Source organism: Pimephales promelas, chromosome 16, assembly GCF_988280905.1.
Source record: "Pimephales promelas chromosome 16, fPimPro1.hap1.1, whole genome shotgun sequence".
Lineage (NCBI taxonomy): Eukaryota > Metazoa > Chordata > Actinopteri > Cypriniformes > Leuciscidae > Pimephales > Pimephales promelas.
In genome coordinates this window covers 17,011,060-17,038,843 of record NC_142784.1, presented here as the reverse complement: position 1 = coordinate 17,038,843, position 27,784 = coordinate 17,011,060, and the positions used below count along the sequence as shown (strand labels likewise).

The following is a 27,784-nucleotide window of genomic DNA, read 5'->3' as shown; positions in this document are numbered from 1 at the left end:
GGTTATTAAATTTCTCTCTACTGAGCTAATATATGTGGATTAATCCCCTTTAGAAGGCATGAGCAAAGGATTATGGGCCACCCCCACTGACAGCTTTACTAGAGATTTCCTCTCTCGTGCTCTATCTGCTTCTCAAAAACAGATTTTATTGTAGATTATTCATGTTTCATATGGATTCAGTGTGGGATTAGAGGTCTGTTCTGGGATTGATTATAATCTGGTTTGTGTTCGAAGATCTAGCTACTTAATTCAGGCTGGTTGTTAATATACCGAGTCATATTACAACGTAAAATATCAAAATCCCGTAGGGGATCTATAAAATGTGTATGCATGTGCTTTTGGTTTGATGATTCTCTACCTCAAACTCTGCATGCTTGTGGACGTCCTCGGCTCGCTGTCTATTGAGGATAAACTCTGCTTCATTGGCCACTCGAACGATATGATCCTTCATGGCATGACAAAGGAGTCTAGAATGAAGTAAAACGAGGAATGAATCACAGTCAGTCCCCAAACACGCATAAAGTACTCATCTGCACATCACACACAATCAATCCTGCAAATTTTATGTCTTTTATGAGATCTATGGGTTACTTTGTGTCAATTGTCATTTTACACATTGTTATGTCAACTTTGTTTTAATTTAAGAACCTTGGTGTTTCTGTGGAACGTAATACTGCATAATTTCTCCTCCCCGTCCCGAAGAAGGGCTTCAATCTGGTACGGCATTCAAATGTCCATACTTCTATAAGTGTTGGCAAGCAATAAATAACATTTGGAGTGCAAAGGAAGGGAAAAAAATTTATAATATAATTTTTCCAGCATTATAACAGTACAAAATTGAATCTAGGACATGAATTGACTACTTCAGAAGAGGATAAGAAGTTATGCGGTATGAAGAGCGTGTTAAAAAATCCACGGTAGAAACCGTTGTGAGCTTGGTGACTTATATGATGGTGCGAGTGAAACAGAACAGGGGCTCCAAATCAGTGGCACAGGGGCCACATACATCCCAAACTGTGACATGGTGTGGTTCATAAATCACAGATGCCCTATACCAAAATGAATGTATCACAAATAAACTGGAATAGACTGTTGCATAAACACTGCAAGGCTGAAAGTTCCCGCATTTCATTCAGAACTAACTCCACATGCTTAGTTTTACACGGTACTTTAAAACTTGTAATGCAGTTTATTATTAGAACATAAGCAGACGTTTCAAGAGGCCAAACACAACATTAGTCTCATTAAATAGTTCAAATAAACTATCCATTGCATATATAGTGTGTAACTGCAGGTTTCTGGAAGAAAAAACGCCTGAGAAACGTCCAGATATTTTTTTTCTCCTTTTTTTTCTTTCATACAATCCTTTAAAGACAGAACATCAGCTCTTAGGTGAAGTCATTTATGTTTAAAATAATTGATCATAATTATTGTATTCCGTATGCATTTTTTATTTCTTATTTTTGTAAACATTTTGACAATTAAATAAAAACAATTATACTCATAAACAATATATATATATATATATATATATATATATATATATATATATATATATATATATATATATATATACACTTATAACAATGAAAAAACAATTATACTTTACATACTAACGTTTTTAAGTCTCTTGTACTCACTTACACTCTAAAAAATGCTGGGTTGTTTAAACCCAATTTTAGGTCAAATATGGACAAACCCAGCCATTGGGTTACATTTATAAATTACATTTTTAACCCATTGTTTGAGTTTGTCCATATTTGACCCAAAAATCGGTTAAAACAACCTAGCATTTTTTTTAGAGTGTAGTCTGAAGAAGTGCCTCTGCCAAAAGAGCCAAAACTTGGCAAAAGACATATTTAAGTCATATTTAATTTCATTCCTTACATTTCACTATGAAATAAATAGTAAAAAGTTTCTTCCAGACGATTACTGTTGCACTTCATCCACTGAGGTAGGATTTGGGTGAGGGCCAGTGACACAGACAGGCCGAGAGACAGATAGACAGACAGGTAGAGAGAGAGAGAATGACTGATGTGCCAGCACCCTGGACAGCGACTATCTCTGCTGACTCAGCCTGATTGTCTGAATTTGTGCGTGTATGTGTGTGTGTGTGTGTACAGATGGGTCAGCAGATGGGTGTGCAGGCTGATCCACCCTGGATCAGCTTGACAACAACGAAAGCCTAAACCTGACAAACACATGGACACGCACACACACAATCTTTCAGTGAGATAGAAAAGTAGACATTCAGCATTAAAAAAAAAAAAAAACACAGAAAGACTGAAAACGAGACTGATTTACACATTCTAGACAAGGTATGTCAGAGGGTTTATACAACCACCCACTCTCACACAAACTGTGGCCACACTACCGGGACGAGAGGCTTAGGTGTTAATCTGGTCCCATTCCTTGTTCTCAGTGATGCCATGGTAACCCGTCAACCGAACAGTCCAGCACCGGATAACCAGTTTGAAGTGACATAAGCTACAGTGATCTGTGAGCTAGTGATGGTGTTTCGGGAGCAGACTTGAGACTTTACCTTCCCTCGTTGATAAGCTCAATGAAAGCCAGGCCAGCGTTCTTCTGGATCGAGTTCTGCCACTCCTGAAAGAAACAACATTTGTCATTCGTATGTGGATTGTGCTCTTTTGTATATCAGTATGCTTGAATACAGCTTGCGCAACTGGGGAAAAAGTGCAGTTATAATTACTATTTTATATGTTACCACATGCTGTCCACATGCTATACCTTTGATCTTAATCTTAATCGCATCCAAAATAAAAGTTTGTGTTTACATAATATATGTGGGTGCACTCTGAATAATTACTTGTATATATTATGTAAACACAAACTTTTATTTTGGATGCGATTAATCGCGATTAATTGTTTGACAGCCCTAATATTAAGCATTATATTTCTAATATATATATATATTAGAAATACATACACACACACACACACACACACATATAAAATATATTAGGATTTTTTTTTTCAACTATCCTCTATTTTCATAGAATAAAATACAAAATTGAAATATTAAATGAAATTAGTTATATATGCATACATACATACACATATATATACACACACAAATGTGCATGAGAATTGAAGGGTTCATTGATGATTACACCTAAATAAGTCCTGGTAAAAATGGATTGTATAACATCTGTAATACAATAAATAGAAATAAAACCAGAGGAAAAAGCATCTGCAGAGAAATCTTTCTCCTAAAGTCTCACGTTAAGCCTAAGTGAAATATTTAACGATAGTGATCGCAGCAAATTGGATTGCTACGTATTTGAGAAAGCAAAGATCTATTTGAGGTCACATATCCGCGATGGAGAGCCAAAGCCATAAAAAGCCTGGAACTTGGCCCTGTGTGTGTGCAAGCATCTTTTCTTCCTCTGCGCACAGATCCGTAAACACAGGAGAGATGTAATTGCTGAATGAAACTGAATCCTCTTGCCTCTTAAACACAGCCATTTCCTCTCTGTGAGCACCCAGTGACAGATCACCGAAGACCTCCGTCTCGAGGCCGGCCCTCTCGCCTAGCCTCCAGCGCTTTGGAGGCCTTAGGGAACGTCCCACGCCCTCCCTCTCCCCGTTTCCCGGGCTCTCCTTCCTCCGCTGTCTCTCACACACACAGTACAGGTCTGGAGATGATTAAAAGGTAGTTGTGCTTCTCACTATGGGAAATTCTCCTCCGTTCTCTTGTTTGCTCTCAAAGGTATGAGTCGAGGGGGAAGAGCATGAGCTGGGCTGGAGTTCAAAAGGAAAGAGGGCATTTGCAAAAAGTTGGCCTCAAAAATATTCCCCTGTCCTGCGGTGAGGGGATCAGGGTGGGAGAGACACTGGGGATGGGTGTGAACGGTTCCCTCAGAACGAGGACATTTTTAATACATACATTCTATGTGTCTTGAGTATTTTTTTTTTATTATTATTTATTATTTAATTCTGTTATATTCGCCAACTTCATATTATTCTATGACATTTATGTTTTCTGTAAAGATCTTTTGTTAACACTTTTAAAGTGTATATAAAGTGTATATATATATATATATATATATACAGTATATTTATATATGTTGCAGGTAAACAGATGAAGACAATGAATAAAATTCCAACAGCAAGTTTAATAATAATTAATAATTTAATATTTTTTTTCTGTAAATTTAAAGGAGTCACCCCCATGTCATCCAAGATGTCCATGTATTTCTTTCTTCAGTCGAAAAGAAATGAAGGTTTTTGATGAAAACATTCCAGCATTTTTCTCCATTTAATGCACTTCAGTGGGAACCAAACGGTTCAAGGTCCAAAAGACACTTTCAGTGCAAACTGCAAACTGTTGAAAGGGCTTTAAACGATTCCAGACAATGAATAAGGGTCTTATCAAGCGAAATGATCGCTCATTTAATAAAAAAAAAAGAAAAAAAAAAGGTTTTATAAGCTCAAATGCCCGTTTTGCTCTGTTCTGTGATGCACGTTCGTGACTCTCCTGTTCGAACTCGTTCATCAAAATGAACAAATCTTTTTCCGAGTCAATTAGTTCGTTTCGTTCGTTGAATGAACCAAATGACTCGCAAAAAGATTCGTTCATTTTGATGAACGAGTTCGAACAGGAGAGTCACAAACGTGCGTCACAGAACAGAGCAAGGCGACCATTTGAGCTTATAAAACTTTGTTATTTATTTATTAAATGAGTGACCGTTTCGCTTGATAAGACCCTTATTCATCGTCTGGAATCGTTTAAAGCCCTTTGAACAGTTTGCAGTTTGACTGTTGCAGAAACTGTCTTTTGGACCTTGATCCGTTTGGTTCCCACTGAAGTGCATTAAATGGAGAAAAATGCTGAAATGTTTTCATCAAAAACCTTCATTTCTTTTCGACTGAAGAAAGAAAGACATGGACATCTTAGATGACATGGGGGTGAGTAAATTATCAGCAAAAGTTTTTTTTTTTCAAAAGTGAACTACTCCTTTAAATTTACAGTAAAAAATATATATATTTCATTAACTGATATAATGTAAATATACCATAGTCTAATAAAAAGGCACAAGATATTAGTATGACTACCACCAAACACATGTGGTGGTGAGTACTTCACATGATGAATCAAAGCTCATCATAAGCAGCTTTTCTACAAGCTGAGAATACAAATACTAATATATAAAATGTGCACTTTAGAAACAACTAAAGAAGAAACTTCATACATATTTCAACTAAAATACATCACATGTGAAGTCTCACGCAGATATTTCTGGGAATGCAAATTTATGCTTTTTCCTTATAAATTGAACAATGACTCATTCTTATTCACTTCTAAAAAAGTTGTAAAATTACATTAAATATAAGTTTAGATCTATTACAGTTAATTACCGTATGGAGACTTACTGCTAATTAACAGGTTTTTACTCTTAAAATCACGATAATTCTTTTACAGCCATTGTGGATAAAAACAATATCAACTTCAAATGTATGGACAAAAATACACTCATATATATATTTTTGTTTTTAAATCATCTTTTTGTGTTCCAGTAAAAAAGAAACAAATAGGGCATCAAGGAAACAGTAGAGAAAGAAATCTCTGATGACCGAGACACTCCTTCATTAAAATCATTAAACTAAGGAGTGCCTCGGTCATCAGAGATTTCTTTCTCTACTGTTTCCTTGATGTCCTACCTTGGACCGAAGAGCACCCAGGTTAAACTTTTTTAAAAGGAATTTGAGCACGCCACTCATCTTGAATCCATACAGAAACAAATAGGGGTTTGAAACAACACAAGGGTGAATAACTGATAACAGGGTGAACTATCCCTTTAAAATGTAAAAATACTGTATGGGCTCTGCTCAGGTTTAAAACCGCATAGCACAACTGCATGGAAATATGAACAGACAATAAATAAATAAAAAGTCAGAGAAAAAAAAGCATCACACAGACTGGTGATCATCCTCACTACCCCTCATTGAGCCAGAAAGAGACAACACTGAGGCGCATCTGGTCTCCAAATGTTGTAACTGACCCAAAATGCCTTGCTCTCTTCTCTTCCACCATTCATTATCTACTCTGCAGTCAGGCGCTTTGTCACTTGAGATCGGGCCGCCTCAGCTCAGTGCTTCATCACTAGCCTACGCTCAAGTAGAGCAGCACCCACGTGACAAATATAAATAAGGAAATACATGCAGATGTGGGGGTACACTGGCCTGCCAAAAGAAAATGACATCAGCCAAGAGAAAGAGCCAAGTCCCGCTCCACTGTCTCTTCTCAAGTAGGCTGTGCATCACTGCTGGAACACACTTCTTTTGAGCCATTCTTTTTTCTCTTTCTCTTCAAGAATGAGAGTGAGGGTCCCCAGTGGGAGGTGAGTGTGATTGTGAGGGGATTTTGGGGGGCTCAGACGAGTATGCCGTCCATGTGAAGTGCATTAGCGATGACATGTACCTCCAGACTGCGGTAATGTGATCCCGCATGTAAAAGAGAAGATCTCTTCCGGCCTGCCATCTCCAGTGAGGGACTTATTTTGGAAAAAGCTGGCACGCTGGGTTTAAGAGATGACAAAGAGTTCATCACAGAGGGGATTTTAAACCGGTCCTGGGACCCCCACTGGGGCCCTTAAAAAAGTAGAGAAAAATATTAACAAATAAAGGTCTCAAATTTCTAAAAAGTAATAGATTTTTCTATGGCATTAAAAAAGGGAACACTGTTTTAGGGATGCTGAGTACATCATCTTTGACCTTAATATTTAATCGTAAGTTTATGATTATATGAGATTATGATTTCTGCTTGTGTACTTCCTTTATACATGTAATGGGATAAAAATTCCCCATTTTGGAAACAAACCAATTGGTTCCCTTTAGGGCTGTCAAACGATTAATCGCGATTAATCGCATCCAAAATTAACCGATTTTTGGGTCAAAGTTTGTGTTTACATAATATATGTGGGTGCACTATGTGTAATTAGTTTATATATATATAAATACACACACATGCGAGTATATATTTAATAAATATTTTCATGTATATAGATTTATATATAATTTATATTATATATAAATATAAATATTTTATATATAAATAATATTTATTTCATAAATATACATGCATGTGTGTGTATTTATATATATATATATATATATATGTACAAAATAATTATACACAATGCACCCACATATATTATCTAAACACAAACTTTTATTTTGGATGCGATTAATCGCGATTAATCGTTTGACAGCCCTAGTTCCCTTATTCCTCACGATTACGACAAGTCACTGAAACATTGAGTACATGCTTTTTTGAAGTCAAGAACTTAATTTCACTCAAACTCAGATCAACTTTAACCTTCAAATTCCAGTCACAGCTGTCAAGCACTCCAGTCAAAACTGCCTGCCAAAACGTACTCAGCTGAGAACGCAGTCATTAGCCAAAAAATGTGCACCGCAAAAACCGTGGGAGGAAAAAAAAAAACCCCGTAGTTGTAGCACTTACGCTTGAGCTGTGCACCTCGGCCAGCCGTTTTTTTCCTCCCTGACTTTGTAACTCGCAAACTTTAATGGCTCTTGAGAATTTGTAGCATCTCAATCCAACCTGTCAAGAGACAGAGGGAGCACTTTGCTTTTATCTGCTCAGCGCTGCTCCCGACATCTGGAGGCCGTCCATCGGTAAATCTCTCCGGCTCCACGCTAGATCCTTTATGTATGTTTAAGCTGTTACACGAAACAGACCCGGCTGACCTCTGCGGCACCCGCTGCCACTTGACTGGATAGAGACACCGGCTGTCTGCGGCCTTAGATGAATAACAGTGATTAGGAGGCATAAATAAAAAAAGTTCAAGATGATTATCGTTAATTTATTCATAAAAATGACAGTTCGCGAAACCGAGTGGGTCGCAAGGTCACGGGCGGTGAACGTCTCGCTGTCTGGGTGCATTAGTGCGGAGATGAAAAGGGGAAAGGCTCAAGGTTGTTGGACTCGCAGCAAGGACGTCTCTTACCACAACATGATTTGTAGTGGGATGCAGGCTGTGTTCAGGTGTGCACCAGCACTTATTAAAGTGATAGTTCACCCAGGAATTAAGTCATTTACCCACTCTCATGTCTTCATACAATGAAAGTGAGTGGTGACCATAGCTGTCAAGCAGATTTTTCAGTGAATTATGACTTAAATTTCAGTCTGGTCCTCATACAAAGCCATTGCATGACCTATGACCTTATGGACTATATTTATTGTGCTCTTAGGCCGTGCGTCCACCAAATCGTTTTTAGCCAGCTGAAAACGGCAGACGCTTTGCTGAAGACGCCGTGCTTTGGGCGCTTGAGAGAGTTTTGGCAGCGTAGCGTTTTTTCCATTGAGACGTTTCATTGCTATGATACAGAATATCCGCAGCACAGCTTATTTGTAACTGATTTCGCAGATAATGTTGATGTTTCATACTAAAAATGTATTTCTCATCCCTGTTGATGTCGTTGTACAGAAATAATGTTGTGACAGTTGGTCGGTGTTGTATTAGTCCCGCCCCCCCTCCACTGTGATTGGACAGTTAGGCTGTGTGTCCACCAAAGCGTTTTTCCACGCGCCTGGCGTATGTTTTCAATTGTTTTCAATGGGAGTGCCGCTTTTTTTAAACGGCATGAGCGTAACAAGACGGTGAGCGTTTTTTTCACGCTGAAGCGCCGAGCGCTCAGCGTTTTGACTGGTCGCTGGGAGTTGAAAAAATGTTCAACTTTGGATAAAACGCAGCGCTCATCACTGTCACTTTTTACCCAGCCGTCCAATCACAGTGGAGGAGGGGCGGGACTAAAAAACAATGACCAACTGTCACAACATTCTTTCTTTACAACAACATCAAACCAACAGAGATAACCGAAGAAAATGGATGACAAATAATTTTTTGTACGAAACAAATTATCTGCGAAATCAGTTGCAAGTAAACTGTGCTGAGGATATTCTGTATCATAGCAACAAAACGTTCTGCTGGTCAGCGCAGCGTTTTTTTCGTTGAGAAGTTTCGTTGCTATGATACAGAATATCCGCATCAGTTTGAGTGTTGTGACAGTTGGTCAGTGTGGTATTAAAACGCTTTGGTGGACACACGGCCTTACTGTTTTTTTATTTTTTTTATTTGACAGCCTATCCACTGCCAGCGCATGGGAGAAAACACAGTGAACATTCTTAAACAAAATATGTTGGGGGTGCAAGAAACAAAATCAGGCCCATGATTTGAGGAAGAAATGAATAAATGAATGAATGAATGAATGAATGCATGAATGAATGAATGAATGAATGAATGAATGAATGAATGAATGAATGAATGAAGGAATGAATGGATAAATGAATGAACCAATGAAAACACATAAATGCTTGTTCATTTATAATCATAATATTTAAATATTAAATAATCAAAATTAATTAATTTAATTTAACTTTTAATATAAATGAAAAAAAAATCAATTGTTCCATACATATATGCAATACCGTTCAAAAGTTTGGGGTCAGTAAATTGTTTTTTAAATAAATTAATAATTTTATTCAGCAAGTATGTATTAATAGATAAAAAATAACAGTTAAGATGTTTATATCATTACTATACATATATATATATATATATATATATATATATATATATAAACATACTGAAGACTGGAGTAATGATGCTGAAAATACAGCTTTGAATCACAGGAATATATAACATTTTTAAAATACATTAAAACAAAAAGCAAAACGATTAAAACAATTTTAAATCAAAAGACTTCTTTCAAAACCATTAAACAATCTTACCAACCCAAAACTTTTGAACAGTTGTGTACACACACTTATAGAGTCTCGATACTTTTCAAAGTGAATCCCTTTCACTGTCTTTTGCTCCCTCTCATTCTCTTTTACTTCCTCTCTCGCTCACCCACTCATCTAAAGAATCAAGCCTTTTGTGTATTAAGGCTCTTGGTTTGGGCAACGTGTTCTAAATCAGATCCTACGGTGAGCCAGGTTTGAAGGCTTTGGCTCCAAAGAGACTTTCCTGCGTCTGAAAGCCATTTTGGGCCCGGGCTCTGGTTTCACCCCATCTTTGGGCAATCGATATATCAGGCTGTTTCTACCCTGGGAGCTTCTAATGGCAAGAACTCTGGTAACATTATATGTCTAACAGGGGCGGAGGAAGAGAAAACCAGGAGCTTGAGTCTCAATGTGATGCTTCACTCGGCAATAAATCCAAGTGGCAACAAAGTAAGTAGACTGCATAAAAGAGATACGAGCAAAAACATGAATAATTCCAAACACGCAATGCAACAAGGGAAATGTTGGCAGAAATCTTCAAAAGGAGACGAGCACACAGTGAGCGCCACAGTGTCTGGATGACTCCACCTTTTTCGGGGCAAACTAAGAGCAAATGTACAGATCGACTCTCGAGGTTAGCGGTATGGACTTCATAGAGTCAGAGGTGCCATTCAACCACTAAAAGCTCCCGCCCCGCCGAGCTCTCCGACCGGCTGGATTCTGAGGAAGAGATGCTGAGGTAATGGCTTCCTTATGGACTCCCGGAGCAAGAGTGATGGGCTGACAGAAGGTATGTTAAATATCTCCCGCTCTGACTACAACATCGGGACCCTGACCCCTTTGAAAGAGAAGGCTTAACAAGGGACTCCGAAGGTCAGCGAGCTGTAATATGTCACCGGGATTTAAAGGGAAGACGATTGTGCTGTGTTTACATGAGCTGAGGTTACACTATTTTCAGCCCAAAAAGGAAAAATGTGGGAAAAGGTAGGAAAGCCTGCTGTATCATATTTGATAAACACAAATTTCTAAGGCCTCTAAATTATTAACATGATCAAAACTTTCTGAAAAAGACTTTTCACAATCTATTAAATGCCTTCTTTCCAACATTTGATCAAGTTTTTTGTAATATAATTCTAAAAAGTCGTCCATCTTGAGGTCATAGTACAGTGTCTTTCTGCTGTGAAAACAATAATGATTTTTATAAAGTAAATATAATAATTTATTTTATATTCTTGGTAATATTTCAAGATGAACACAGGACTGAATCAACTTAGGTTTAATTTTTTTTTTTTTTTTTTAATATGTAAAAATCTATCTAATATATGATGCATTTGTATGTCTCAATCATCATGGTATTGTGTTGCAATATATGTTGGGCGCCCAACCTCCACATCATAAAACTAAACATTTATATATCAGACATATTATTGGGAGATATAGAGTGACAACTGATATTTATATTTTAAATTTAGATTTCATTCATTTATATCACAAGTAGGGCTGTGCAAAATTAATCGCATCCAAAATAAAAAGTTAGTGTTTAAATAATATATGTGTGTGTGTTGTGTATAATTATTTTGTATATATAAATATACACACATGCATGTATACATTTAAGAAAATGTGTTATTCATATATAAAATATTTATATTTATATATAATATAGATAATGTATTTACATGCAAATAATTCTTAAATATACATGTACGCATACATAATTTATATATACACAATAATTATACACAGCACACACATGAATATATTATGTAAACACAAACTTTTATTTTGGATGAGATTAATCATGATTAATCTTTGCACGGCCCTAATCACAAGCTTTCAATATCAACTTATTTTTTGGCCAAAATTATATCAGCAACTGCACGATATATGTGCTCAATTTTGGCTTGTAAATTAAATTGAGGTATAAGCTCCATATTTTCACTAAATCATAATATACTGTATAAGCCATGTATCAAAAATGATACCCAACGAAAACACATATGAAAACCTTTTTTTAAAGATAAAGTTTTTTTAGTTTAAAGGTTCAATAAACATCTGTTTAATTGTATATTTTATGTGTTAGACTACAGGTTTAATATTAACTATTTCATGTACATTTCAAAGTTATGAAAATAATCGTTTAATGTTTATATGTCTATGTGGTGTTTTACTATGCTTTAAAGACAAACCATGTGTAAATTCATCAGTCAACACAAGTATTTCGTCCTTAAAATGGTTTCCTACCGAAAAAAAAAAACTTGTCATTTTGATTATCGAATACGAGTTGTAAGGAATACAATTATTGACTGCTTTAATTTCACATGCCGAGTGCAGTTTGACACACTTGAGGTTGGCTTTGAGAAATGAACATGTTAATGGACAGAGTCATGTTTGTGTATTGCTTTCTGTCATTCAGACAAATATTTAAGCAGCCCACCGTGACCAGTAACAATAGACAATGTGTCATGTAGCTGGAAAACAACATTAGAAAGATAAATAAAAGAGAGACAACTCACCTGAGAGCATAATAACATAACTAGTTCCACCACAGAAGTGCTTGATTTCATGCACACCAGACCTGGAGGAAAACAGAAAGAAAAAAAACAGAAATAAATAATTATGATTCACAATATTCATAAACACGCAAAACCAAAACATCTGCAAGAGTTGGTGAAGGACATGCCATACATATGGCCTCAGAAAGGTATGGTGTACGGCCTGAAAATGCAACCATTTAATGTCAGGCCATTTCTGATGAGTTATGTTTTGAAGTTGAGATTGAATGTCTCTTGTCGTCTGTGCGTTATGAATCAGATGGCTAACAGCTCGCGGGGTCACTAATAGTATCTCTTGAGAGGTCAGAGGTGATCTGCTGCATGCCAGTGTGAGATCAAAAGCCAAGGCCATGGTCTCACTTGCAAATTTGCACTCATTTTATGTACAGATTTTACACAAATATGTATTCTGAAAAAGTGAGTGCAAAAATTAGAATATAGGATTAAAGAGTATTTATAAATTATATCGGCACCATTCTCTTAGAATCAGATGTTGATTGAGTAAAATATGTAGTTTTAAATGAAAAGTCTGTTGTTCATTGAATATAAAGGACAGTCGGTTAACCTCACAGATAAACAAGGTAATTGTAAATGACATGTGCAATTATTGCCAGACATTGAAGACAAACTTTCTCTTTCAAACACATGCGTACACCTGCATTTACATACAAACACAGCGCATGGCTGATGCCCTTGTTTGCATGAGCCAGTAGAGTCAGTGAGACAGGACTCTAATGAGAGAAAGATGAGCGAGAGCGAGAGAGAGAGAGAGAGAGAGAGAGAGAGAGAGAGCGCTCTGCATGAATGTGGTTTAATGAGACTCAGTGTGAGTTGTCGAGAAGATTTGCACTGTTACGTTTCTAACTGAACGGGCTTATTTTTTTTTCACATGGTGGTCAATAAAAACAGAATCGTTTCAGGAGTTCTAATTCTCTAAATCAAAACCGTAAATCCCAATAATCAACCTTGTATACACACAATCTGTATTAAAACGGTCCAGTAAACTGAGCTTTAAGCTCTTTTCCGTCTGAGAGCACCACTTGTCTCGTTACCCACTTAAACATCCTTTTACAATGAATGATGGGTCCTAAACCATTCAGTCCATGAAGTTATGACCATAATATTTCAGAGGCCAAAAGTTCAAGTCCCAACAATCTCTCTGTCTCATTTATGAGGGTGAGACGGGGCCGTGCACACAGCAATTCCCCACCAGGGTCTCTCTCTTAAGTCAGGTGACAGTACTGACGTCTGGCTCACGCTGCTGGACAAACTAAATGCATTCTATTTAAACAGCAAGTCGCCCTGCTTTCCAGTTAGGCCACACTGGCGTGAATGTGACATTGTCAGAGGCCCGTAGCATTGCAGGCTTGGGCGGTTTACTCTCACAAGAAGCGTAGTGTTCCGCCCAGGGGCTTCGCACTCAAACTCCAAGTGTCGGGAAGCTGTCCGAGGGCGAACAGGGTATAATTGCCCCCAGTGAACGAGTGTCTTGAGGGGGGCCGGGCGGGGGCTTGACCCCTAGTGCCGGGCCCGAGTGATGGATGAAGGGTAATTATGGGTAAATAGGGCGCCTTTGCACCGACTGAACAGTATTTCAGCTGTGAAAGGTTGATGAAGAGTGGAAGGGAAGGAGGTGGGAAAACAGACATCACTTCTTCTGGTCATGGGATGGTGTTAACATACTGGACAAATTAATGAGGGGGTAAAGAGTCATCTATGAGGAAGTCGCTGTCATGTGTTCGGGATTGGGGTTTGTTTGAGGACGATTGGAGTGCAATTGTGGTTGGAAAAGCGAGAGGAGTGGTTGGTCAGATGATGCCTTTAATAGGATAGTTCAATCAAAACATTTATATTCTGTCATTGTTTACTCACTCTCATGTAATTTTGAGAGATTCTTGGTATTTAAACATTAAAAATACTACTTTTACTGTATCCCATGCGGCAAAATATATATATATATATATATTTTTTTTTTCCGGTCATTATAGCATATATTTAAATATGTCTGTGATGAAGATATTTTGTAAATATCACTTTTCAAATATCAAATTTCATTTAAACTTTCAGATGCCAAAATATATAACAAAATGTACATCAATGAGAAAGAAAATATATTTCTACTCTTAAAATACATTGTAGGTAATTCCATATTTGTATATGTACTGTATATATCCCATTTTTCAAAATGTTTTCTTTTCTTGTTTCACAATCAAATAGGCTTGGAATGACATGAGTAAATGATGACAGAATTTTCCTTTTGGGGTGAACTATTCCTTTAAATTTGTTTAGCCTTTGGCAAGCATCCACAACACCCTTGCAACCGCATAGCAACGGGCTAAAACCACCCAGTGAACCTTTGCAACCTCACAGCAATGCCCCAGTAATCACTCAGAATTTGTTTAGGGAAATGAAGTCTTAGAAAACCAAGGGGTCAAGGTTTGGCGGGTTAGCAAGGTCTAGTTCTCCCCTGCTGGTAAAGCCTGTTTAACTACACCATCTGAGAGCAAAAACCCACAATTGACAACTTACAAGAATTCACTAGTAACTTTACAAAATTGACACTTTAGGCAAACATAACTGTGAATCTCCCTAATGTGGACAGGATTAGGTTTGACTACGAAGATAAAGACTGGCTGTAATAATTCATAAAAAATAATCAGCGTTTGAGTCCAGGGCTGAATGCTTGTCTGAGTATTTCTTTCATGAAATGGCTGCCTGAGCTGTAGACACACATATTTCCAGCATGCTGTAATGTGGAGCAAAATTAGTCTGAACAAACTAGCATTGAGCGCTGAGGAGGATGTATACTATGATTTGGCACTGAGGGTGAAAGGTAAAAAAGCCTCAAAACAGAGCCTGGAGTGTGGGTTCCCGTTCAGAGAGAGGTTGCTTTGCCATGTGAGGCATGTGTGAGAGAGAGAGAGAGAGAGAGAGAGAGAGAGTGTGTGTGTGTGGCAGCTAGAGAAGGAAAGAAGCTCTATGCACGCTATGCAGAGCCCAGGAACAAAGAACGAGCATGCACAACCAAATAAAAATATGTAAAAAAAATAATAATAATATATATATATATATAAACACACACAATTGTTCAAAAATTTGGGGTCTCCTATGCTAACCAAGGCTGCATTTACTGTAATTGATCAAAAAATACAGTAAAAACAATAATACTTCGAAATATTCCTACCACGTTTAAAATAACTGTTTTCTATTTTAATACATTTTAATGTAAAATTTATTCCTGCGATGGAAAAATTTAATTTTCAGCATCCGTACTCCATTCTTAAGTGACATATAATGTTTGAGAAATGATTTAAATATGCTGATTTGCTGACACAAATTAAAACGTAATTATATAAATATATTTGGTAACACTTTACAATAAGGTTCATTAGTTAACATTAGTTTTTGTTAACGTTAGTTAATAAAAATACAGCTGTTCATTGTTTTTTCATGTTAGTTCACGGTGCATTAACTAATGTTAACAAGATTTAAATAAAATATTAGTAAATGTTCAAATTAACATTAACAAAGATCAATAAATGCTGTATATGTGCAGTTCATATTAACTAATGTAGTTAACTAATGCTAACTAATGGACCTTATTGTAAAGTGTTACCATATATTTAAACCAGTTGTGCCATTTAAACTTGCATTTTCCTACGTGTGTGTGTGTGTGTGTGTGTGTGTATTGTATGTATGTTATAAAATATAAAAGGTTTGTAACATTATGCCCTCAGCATTATAAAGCAAACAGGTGTTATTCAGTGCATGGTTACAACTTAGGCCCCGTCCACACTACTGCGTTTTCATTTAAAAACGGAGACCTATTGCTATGTTTGCATCACCCGTCCAGACTAAAACTGAAAAAAACTAAAACCTAAAACGGAGAAGTTTAGAAATGCTGCAGCTCCGTTTTGCGCTTTGAATATCCAGAGGGCGTTTTAGTTTTTTTAGAAACGCTGACGCAGAGGCTTACGCTCGGCTCCATGATTGGGTGTCATCAGTCATGACGTGTCCTTCCCTGATCCGTCAGCCACTGTTTACACCGGCACGCGCCTGCCCAGTGTTGGTGAATGGTCACATGATCCGAGTTTCCAGTCGTTTTAATGTGGACAGAGATCAATTCTAATATGCAGATAAAATGCTGGTGTGGTGTGGACGGAGATCATATTCGTTTTAATTCTCCGTTTTTAAACGAAAAGGCAGTAGTGTGTGGATGGGGCCTTACACTCCTATACCAGCACGATCACATATTAGGCCTAAAAAAAAAAAAAGTTTGGTTCCGGTTGGTTGTCAGTTGAGGTCATGGGTCGGTAGGGAATTTTTTTTTTTTTTTTTTTTCATTGGCAGCAAGGGATGGGTAGGAAATTATTCAGGGCTCGACATTAAATGGATAGTCAAACCTAAAAATATCAAAATTGAAACTACTGTGGAAACAAAGACACCTACATCTTGGATGCCCTTGAGTTAAGCTAAAACATATCAAAAATTAATTTCAAAGTGAACTATCCCCTTAAGCCTTTTCACATGCTTGTCCTCCGGACAAGTAAGTAAATCTGTCAATCACTTGTCCGAGTAAAAAAATTGCTTGTCCGGATTTTTAAAATTTATTTATTTTTTATTCTGAAGCAATATTCTCATCAGTGTTCAATTAGCTTTGATATTTAAAAAGGCAAATTGTAATATCTGCATCTTTAAGGGCATCCCCTCCACCAATATTATTAAATGCCCTATAGTGTCTTATTATTCTAAATAATTGAATTTATTGATCAAATTTAGGAATTTAAAATGAAAGATGAAGCATACTGTTACCCTAGGTAGGGCTGATCAAATTAAATCATTTACACTGAAAAATTACAATTTCATAAAATAATGTTATGAAATTGATTTAAATGTGCAAATAAGAAATATTGGAAAGAATTATACTAGGCTACTTATAAACATAACACTAAACTGCCAATAGGTGGCGGCAGGCGGCCGTATAAATGAGTGAGTTATTGATTCATTAATTCAAACGATTCGTTCAAACGGTTGATTCATTCAAGAATGAGACAGATGTTCATGTTTATGAATGGGTCATTGAATCCTTGACTCAACCGATTCGTTCAAAATGCTGAATCATTCAGTAATGAAAACAGGATGAGTTCCTGTGAGATGCGTCGTGGTTCTGCTGTGACTTTTCTTTGGAACTATTTTCGCTGCTGAAATGGAACAAAAACACCCAATATTGCTTATAAACAGTAAGTGGCTTAATCTTAACTGTTTATTGAACTGTTGTAGGAAATCAATGTCACTTTTTCAATCGTGATGGTATTCAGGAAAAATAATTGAGGCTGCTTAGTGCTTAACATATGTTAAAATATAAAAACTCCACATTTAGATTTTTTATAGGCAGAGTATGTTGTTAACTGTGTGTGTGTGCTCCGCTCATGTGTGTAAGTTAGATTTCTCTGCGCGAGCGTCAACAGCGCAACCTCACCAATAATACCTTAGGCCTGCTACATTTATTATCCACAATCGATCGCAACTTGCAATAAATGTAATAAAATCAGAATCATTCTCTCGGTTTAGTGATTCCCTAGTTATTTTTTTGTTTGTTATTGATGTTCTAATCAGGCTACTTGTCCGTTAGGGCGAGTAAAATTCTCTTTTACTTGTCCTTCAAAAATCCATTTGTCCCGGAAAAGCGGACAAGTTGGACGGGCTCTAGAGATACGAACCGCGGCAGGTTAGAGTGTTTTGGATTGCATAAAATAATGAAAGAAACGAACAAATACATGGCGAAAGAAGTGCTAGACAGCAGAAGATGGGATTGGGATCATGATTGGATCATGATAGGATAATTTTTTAATAAAACTAGGCGGATGGAGGTATTAGTAAGTGGTGTGTGCATGCCTATGAATGCATGTATTTGTATGTGTGCGAATATGAATAAAAATATCCTAAATTACAAAAAAAAGACTTGTATAATATGTATTATAGTTCAGTTTGACGAACGATATCTGCCTCGTTTGTTAATAGATTGCTGGAGGACAAGATGCATCTTACATCGCGTGCTATAAAAAGACGGAGCTGTACAAAAACGTAAATGAATAGTTCGCCTCAGAGTTTTTTATTTGTGTATTTATTTAATTTTTATTATTTCTTCCCCAAGCTCATAAAATAATTTTGGGTCGCACATAAATTGACAGGGTCGGTCGGAAACCGGAAACAAACAAATTTTTTTTTTACGCCCTAGCAGACAGGGAGAGGGGAGGAACACAGCACCATTACCTTCAATGAGCAACTCTTGACCATGACTGCCCAGCAGAGTACGAGACAGGAAAGGTGCAAAGTCCACAAAGATCTCCCTCAGCAATGGAGCCACCTTCTCCAGAGCTCGCTCCAGTTTAGTGGTGATACTGTGTGGATAGACAAAGTACTGTAAATGAGGCTGTGCATTAGAGAAACAAAGATTTTTGAGGTCAAAAGTGTATTGTGATTAATACTTAACCCGTAATATAGCCCCTACAGACCAAAACAAATTCACACACCAATAACCAGCTGTAGATAACTTCCGAGTCAACATCTTGGGCTCCGGTAACAAAGAAGCAAGCCAGCTTGAACACTACATCTACCCTACAGGAATCCAACCCCACTAGAATACAAGCATGTTAGCGGTCACGCAAAACACACTGGAAGTAGAGAGTCAACTAAATGAAGAAATCTTACGCAAAACTCTTACACGCAGAAGTGCTGGTACAAAGACCTAAACACACAGGGGGAAAAGGTGACTTTACCGTGAAATAGTTATTTTTTGACAATCTTTTTTTTTTTTTTTTTTTTGAAATCCAATGAAAATTCAAATTAGAGCAAAATAAAATAATTCATACTTTTTTTTTTGTTGGAATTGTGACAAAGAACAAATCCTTGGTATTATTCTATTGTATATGGCATTATTTATAATTTTAAGTTAAGAGTTAAATAAAGAGCAGACCACATTTTATGAGTATTCAATGCAGAAATCCTAATATTTTCTTAACTTTCTTACAAACGTACTCTTGCCACTATATGTCAAATGGGTACTTGTCTAAAAAAATAAATTTAAATGAATAGTTCACTTTGAAATGAATTTTTGATATGTTTTAGCTTACCTCAAGGGCATCCAAGATGTAGGTGTCTTAGTTTCCACATTATTTTCAATTTTGATATTTTTAGGTCAAACCGTTCTTGTCTGTCAGTCATATAATAGAGGTTTATGGGGTCCACCTCAAAGAGCATGCACAGAGAAGTCCAAATTAAACATGATTTAATGACTCGTAAATGTAAGTACACATTGATGGCCTAAAATCCGAAACGAGCGGTTTGTGTGAGAAAACGAACAGTATTTATATCGTTTTTACCTCTTGTAATCAGGGCCATGTCCAAGTGATCTGAGGGCGCAGGCGCTTTGTGGTTGTGTTTACAAGAGGTAAAAACGATATAAATACTGTTTGTTTTCTCACACAAACCGCTCGTTTCGTGTCTTAGGCCATTAATGTGTACTTACATTTACGAGTCATTAAATCATGTTTAATTTTTACTTCTCTGTGCATGCTCTTTAAGGTGGACCCCATAGACTTCCATTATATCACTGACAGACAAGAACGGTTTGACCTAAAAATATCAAAACTGTAAATACCGTGGAAACAAAGACACCTACATCTTGGATGCCCTTGAGGTAAGCTAAAACATATCAAAAATTAATTTCAAAGTGAACAATGCCTTTAAGAATTTAAGAATCAGTTTTGAATAAAAATGTTATTCAGATAAGAAACGTGTACATTTCTGTCTAAACTTGGTCTGTAACAGTATGCATATTGGATTGTACTAGCACCAAAATGTTACAAAAGTCCTTTAATGGTACTTAATTACTTTAAGTTATTACAGTCCTAATATACTAATTCAAAATGTACAGTTCAAGCATATTTACAATCCAAGCATTTACAAAATGTTGTGCAAAGACAGTTTTTTGAGGCTTGGGTATCACAATATTACTTTAACAGTAATATACTGAGCAAAACTCCTGGGGATTTTGTTGTATTGTAAATTTCCTTGGGTTCGCTTGTCTAGGTTGCAAATCTGAAGATAATTAGATCGTAAGCTTTGAAAAATACATGGTTTCCTTTTTGGTGTCTTTATTGTGAAAGATTCAACACTAAAGCTATTGTGTGTCATGAAAGTGCAGAAAATAAGTCGGGAAAAAAAGAGAAAAACTAATGAGACACAGGCAGCGACAGCGAAACCCATCTCTTGTCTCTCGAAGTGCGGGTTAGGCATCACAGCCTCTGCATCCAGACAGTTTCATCATTGACTTCACACTCCCAGTAAGTGCTGTCGGTTACCGCTGCCATGGAAACTGATTTGCGATTCCTGGCGCGGCAGAGGAGCCACGAAGAATGCGTATATGTGTGTGTGTGTGTGAAGTGTAGAGGCCCCCGGAGAGCATGAGATAGAGCTGCACACACACACACACGCGCGCTTTCTCCCGTGTAGTCAGACGGTTGTGTGTCTGTGAGATGTCTGTCACAAAGCATTAGACGAGGTGAAGGGATGGAGGCAAGGTCAGCACGGTTTTCCACACACTCCCCAAAACAGCTACACGCACTGATTTCTCTGTATTAGTGCTCACGTAGCCCCCTTTAACAGCACAAACACACGCGGCGGGCGGCGAGAGAGAGAGGACAGGCGATGTATTTGAGGTGTGGGGTGTCTTGTTTGTCGAAACCACAATAATAAAAACAAGCAAAATGATCGTCACCTGATGCCCTAAACAAAGGAAAGGCACAATGTCTGTAAACATGAAAAAACAAGGCTGAGTGCTGACCCCATCTTGTGGCGGTGATGATAAAAACTCAGGAATAGCATGGCTGGCTGAACAAACAACACAACTGCATGTGATGAGCTGCTGACAGAGGAAACATTTTCCGCTCACAAACACTCTCAAATAAAGCAATACACTATCTGAGGGCGTGTTTTACAGTGATTTTACCATGTTAAAGGGTTACTGTGAGAAATCATGTATCTTGTTTTTTTTTTTTTTAAATGGTGTCTACAGAAATATAAGACACATATTCAATAAATTAATTAAATGCATTATTAATCATTTAAAAATTAATCTGCCTGGAAATATGGAGCTTAGTCAAGGTAGATAGCCTATTTGCAGTGAATGAAAATTAAAGGTTCACTATGTAAGTTTTGACCCTCTAGCGGTTGGCCGAGTTTATAATCGTTTTATAACGAGCTCTGTCACAGTCTCTTTTTGCAAACAGAAGCTCCTCTGTTCTGCATTCTTTTTTTCCATGTCAACCTTTCTCGCTTATTGTGACAAATACCTTTTGCCACACTAACATGCATCATAGTAGCTGGAGCAACTTTTGTCTGTGGATTTGACGAGACACACACAGACGAGTGACCTGCGCGATTTCGCGTGAAAAGTAACTTGCTTTGTCTAAAATATAAACACTTATAACGGGCTTACCATAGTGAATCAGAGTAAGACAAAAACATGTTTTTGAAGAAGGATTGATGGTGTATTGTCTCATTTAAATTTTGTTCATTTTGAACCAAAAAAAGTTACACAGTGCACCTTTAAACTGAGGGACTGACACATTGACATACAGTGCACATTAAATTTGAATTATGAAATTTAAGTAGAAATGCACCGCAAATTATTTTCATGTTATGTTGCTGATAAAACATTCAACTTCTAAAAAAATAATATATATATATATATATATATATATAATTCAACGAGATGGAGGCAAAGAACCACCTGACGCAATTTGTTTAATGCATAGAGAGTAGGGCTGTCAAACGATTAATCGCATCCAAAATAAAAGTTTGTGTATACATAATATATGTGGGTGCACTGTGTATAATTATTTTATATATATATATATATATATATATATATATATATTTATATAAATACACACACATGCTTTAATATTTAAGAAACATTTTCATGTATATACTGTATATAGATTTATATATAATTTATGTTATATATAAATATAAATAGTTTATATATAAATAATATTTTTTTCTTAAATATACATGCATGTGTGTGTATTTATATATATATATATATATATACACAAAATTATTATACACAGTGCACCCATATTTTATGTAAACACAAACTTTTATTTTGGATATGATTAATCGCGATTAATCGTTTGACTGCTCTAATAGAGAGCCGTGGGTTATCCTGCTTATTATGGTCATTTTCCAGAATTGACAACTTAAAGCTGTCATTGATGTTTGCAGAGCAATATTTGACCGGAAGTTACGGCTCATTAGAACAAGCATTCTGCCTACTTTGAATCAGACACGCAGATAAAGCGGAGCATAAGATTAGCCTACATTTATTTGAATTAATCAATTACAGCATTTACTTGAATGTATTATCGAGTGAGAGAGATAAGATGTTTATGTGTGTGTGTGTGTGAATCACCTGCGTCTGTGCAGTGACTCTCTCTATAACAACAAAGCTGAGTTTAATGACTTAAAAACCAGCGATGTAACCGCTTTGTTACAGAGAAATATAATGTAGCGATTCAGTAGCTAATTTAATTTGTTAATAAAAGTAGCGTTTAATTTGTTAATAAAAATATTTCTGATTGTATCTGCATGTGCGAAGTGCGATCTCAGAGTGATGCATGTGTAGCCTATGTATGCGTCAATGAAAATAGAACTGTGAGTAAAATGACTTGGAACTACCGGTGTATTAAAAAGTTTTAATGCACCTTCCAGTCAACCAGAATCAAGTATTCAGACCGACTATGGTTTAATATAAAACTAGAATATTTTGTCTGCATAAATTTAAAACACTAAAATATAAGATGTTTATATCTACAAATGAACAACATTATAATATACAGTATGAAAAAAATAATATCTAAATTTGCTAAAGATTACATTTAACCGTGTTATTCAATTATTACTGCTTTAGAGATCAACTTTAAGTTAACATTAGATGACAACAAAGGTAGTATAAATATAAAAAGAATGAAAATAATCAGGCATAATGAAACATCCAATACTGGTTAATGTATATTTAAATTCTAACAAATAAATAATCAACTGATATGCTGCTGATATATTGTGCGTCCCTATGCTTAAGACATAACAGTACTCTCAGTCTTGTTTTCATTAACATAAATCTACATATGTTGTGACCTCACAATCGCTTCAAATTTGCTTCATCCAAACCTTAGTCAGGTTAGACGACATATTGAATTTAATGAGGCTGTGTAATGAGGGATAGACTTGCACTCTTTACAAAGCCAAAGTTTTTTCTTTTCTTTCAGAGAGACGTTTCATAAGATGAACAAAGTTTGTTGTACAATCTATTGGACACACTGTATTCTATCACTCACAACCTTGGTTTCATTCCTGCCAAAAATAATAATAATAATAATAATAATAATTATCCTATTCCCATGAACATCAAGCTGCATCTCTATCCTGGGACTCAGATTCACCTCATGTTCTCCATTGTGTCCTCAGGCATGGGGGCCACAGTCTGAACCGCAGGCAGATTCTTGCTGGTGGCTCCATTCACAAAGCTGGAAGAAGAAGAAGTGGACGAATCCGCGGCTCCTGCGAGACAACAAGAGAGAAGTCCGAGGTTAGGAACATGCTGACATGCTGTTATTTATTTAATTATGCATTGTGAATCACTAAATTAATTTTTCGTGCACAAAACTTTGGTGGACTTTAGGGGGAAACAAATAAATACATGAAAAATATTTTGTAGACACTGAAAATTTTTTTTTACTTTACATCCAAAACAAATGCCCACCAAAACATCAGATGCAGTAAGATAAAATTCTCTTTGGGGTTTTTCATCGGGTACCAACATAACGACAGAGACACAAGCTCTTAGAAACGAATCATCACTATTACTCTCGCCTCCCCATGAGAAAGTGAAGCACCATCTTACAATTCCTCTTATATTTCTCTCTCTCTCTCTGTCAAAAGGCACAGTGTCCACAGTGCCCTGTGCAGCAGGGAGCTTCTGATAGATACATCACCGCAATGGACTGTCATCCTGTGAAACCACAAGCTGTCACGGGACATCTGAGGATGGGAAATCTATTACGCAGCCATCAATCGCTGTGTCAGAGATGAGTGTCCACCCATAAGCAAATACACCAAGATGAAGGGAAACGTCAAGAGGGACATTCTGATGGATTTCACTGGAAGTGCAGCTTGGCCTGATTCAACCTCAATCCAAATCAACGTCCCTTGTGCATTCGAAGATCTCAATCTATTTAATGGACAAGGGGGGCTAAAAGTCTCTTTTAAAGGAAAATGTGATATGTTTTTCGGTTCTCAAAATATACTGTACAGTGTACACAAAATTTCAGATGTTTGGGGTTAGTAAGTTTATTTTATTTTATTAAAGAAATTAATACTTTCATTCAGCAAGTATTCAGTTAATTGATCAAAAGTGACTGTAAAGGTGTTTATAATGTTACAGAAGATTCCTATTTCCAATTATAAAAGAACCCCCCCCCCCCCCAAAAAAAAAAAAAAAAATAATAATAATAAAAAAAATACAACTGCTGTTGTTGAGCTTCAAACCATCATATTAGATTGATTTCTGAAGGATCATGTGACACGATCATGTGACACACAGCTTTTTCATCACAGGAATACATGACATTTTAAATATATTAAAATAGATTTTAAATTATAAAAATAGTATAAAACCTATCATATTAAAATATTATTACAATAAAAAAATATCTGTTTTGTATTTTAATATATTTAAAATGTAATTTAAAAAGCAGCTTAAAAACCTACAAACCCCACATTTTTGAATGGAAATGCATTTAACATATATAATAAACAGTTATTTTAAATTGTTATTCAAATGTTTTTTAGCAAATAAATAAATGCAGCTGTAAAATTATATATTGTATTATCATTTATTTATGTAACAGTACATGTATATATATATATATATATTTTTACTTAATACGGATACTTTTTTACTTAAGCGGATACATATTTAGACATTTGTGTAAAAATAAGTATGTTTTGTTATATGTTATATTTGTAATATATTAATATAAAATCCCATCTAAACTTGGCCTACAATTCTCAATCAATCTAAAATCTTTAAATAAACAAATAAATAGAATTCACATTCCAGGTATTTTCATTGAATCCCACAGAATCAAACATTATGTAACCAGACATGAAATTATTTAAAGCAATAAACATATAAACACACATACACATAAACATAAAATAAGTGTATAGAACAGCTCAAGTTTTAAGAGCAAAAGCTATAGTGTTCACAGTGTACAGCCTGAGGCAGGCACTTGACATATAAGTTCCTTGCAGTCTCCATGTGGCTTTCTAACAACCTTGAAATTTCATTCAGATCCTATCTTTATGAGACTGCAGTCACTGTGAATCCATGACATTCTGAGACAAAATATATAGCGAGGGGTGCCCTCTAGTGGACAAACCGCTTGATGCCACCAAATCTAATTTCCTGACCCCGAACGGGTTTGAATTCTTTTGGGAATGGCATGTTTTAATTATTCTCGGAATAGCAGAGGAGAGCCTGCATTTCAGTGGAAATTCACTTAAGCACTAGCACGTTCAAATTAACAACACAGAGAGCGGTTGTGACCCTTATATCTATCCTTATAAAGTTAGTTAACAACTTAATAGAAGAGGCCGAGTTGGGATGTAATGAGAGAGGATGGGTCAGAGCGATTACCTGTAGTGTTGATCATGCTCTTGGGTGCAGCCGACGTAGCAGCGAAGATGTTTGGGGTGCTAGCGGAGGTCAGGGCACTACCGGAGCCAGAACTGCCCACTGTGTTCACCGTCAGGCCCGACACAGGCTTCTTGGCCTGCACCACCACACTCCTGCAGGAGGAAAGAAAGTGTACACAATCTATTGATGCACGGGAAAACTGTTCCCATAGCCTGGTGAGAACAAGGCACTGGGGTCGGCGGATGTGTAAGCAAGCATATAACCAAACAGAGTGGATTTTACCAAGCGCTTCACAAAAGGGGGAAAGTGAAGCACACAGGCTTCCAGACTCTGCAAGAGTGAAAGGAAACATCTAACAAAGCTAAATAAAACGGTTCGCCTGCAACAATAAATACACTGTAGCTTGTGAAATTGGTTGATTAAGCTGGAGGGAGATAGACGGCAGTTTTCCACAGTGAAAGGTCGCTGTGGCAAGGCCAGGGGGAACCAGCAGGCAAAGCAAACATCCTGCAGACCCCTGCTTGCCTCCTGATCTTACGCAAGGAGAGCTCAGGGCAAACAAACAGTAAAATCAACAGCAGTGACTGCTGGGTTTTGGGTGTGTTTCTCTTTTCTGTTGTTTGTCGAGTGCTGTGCCGACATAATGTCAAACTCACAGAGGAATTCATTGAGAGAGGTTGTCCAGGTGTGTCACCAAATGTTGCTGTAACTGAGGTTCACACCTTATTTGTACTGTGCAATTCATTTACATGTCCCTATTTTATCTCACTATCGGATAAAATATTAATATCAAATATTATTAAATTATAAAAACATTAAATAAATAACAAATGTATATATCATAATACTCGACTTTCTTTAATAACAATTAGGGCTGTCAAACGATTATTCGCATCCAAGATAAAAGTTTGTGTTTACTTAATATATGTGGGTGCACTGTGTATAATTATTTTAGATATAAATACACACACATGCTTTAATATTTAAGAAATATTTTCATGTACATACTGCATTTAGATTTATATATAAGTTATATTATATATAAATATTTCATATATAAATAATATTTTTTCTTAAATATACATGCATGTGTGAGTATTTATATATATATATATATATATATATATATATATATATACAAAATAATTACACACAGTGCACATATATTATGTAAACACAAACTTTTATTTTGGATGCGATTAATCGCGATTAATCGTTTGACAGCCCTATATAATATGTGTGTGTGTGTATTATAAAATTTTATATATATATATATATATATATATATATGCACACACATACATATAATGTATATAAATAATATTTATACAGACATTATATAAACAAAAACGTATGTTAGATGTGATTAATCGATTAATCGACGAATAACAATATCACAAATAAATGAACACAGAATTTAATTTTGAAATAGTTAACAAACTGCAATTCTATTAGGAAATATTGGTATTACTATTAAATAAATAAAATGTAATTAAAAAGCATTTTATTAGATTTTTTTAATCACGATATCACACATGAATCCACACAGAGGTGAGTTTAAAATAATTTAAGTATTACACTAAATAAATAAATAAATACATTAATAAATCTGGTCGTCAATTCATTTTCATCTTGTTGATTGTAATATTGATTTAAACAAAAGCTAGTTCCTCAATGACATCACCATTCAGC

General features: G+C 36.1%; 1 protein-coding gene across 12 annotated transcripts in view; it reads right to left on the bottom strand.

Moving 5' to 3' along the window:
* nbeab (neurobeachin b) overlaps positions 1–27,784 on the bottom strand; it is a 279,115-nt gene that overhangs the window by 119,563 nt on the left and 131,768 nt on the right. For all 12 annotated transcript variants that reach the window (XM_089121103.1, XM_089121108.1, XM_089121105.1 and 9 more), the window contains exons 30-35: positions 26,093–26,244; positions 23,835–23,952; positions 18,601–18,728; positions 12,289–12,350; positions 2,543–2,607; positions 359–467 (exon numbers count right to left, since the gene is read on the bottom strand). In XM_089121103.1, the coding sequence (XP_088977229.1) occupies positions 359–467; positions 2,543–2,607; positions 12,289–12,350; positions 18,601–18,728; positions 23,835–23,952; positions 26,093–26,244 (634 nt within the window). The remainder of the gene's footprint in view (positions 1–358; positions 468–2,542; positions 2,608–12,288; positions 12,351–18,600; positions 18,729–23,834; positions 23,953–26,092; positions 26,245–27,784) is intronic.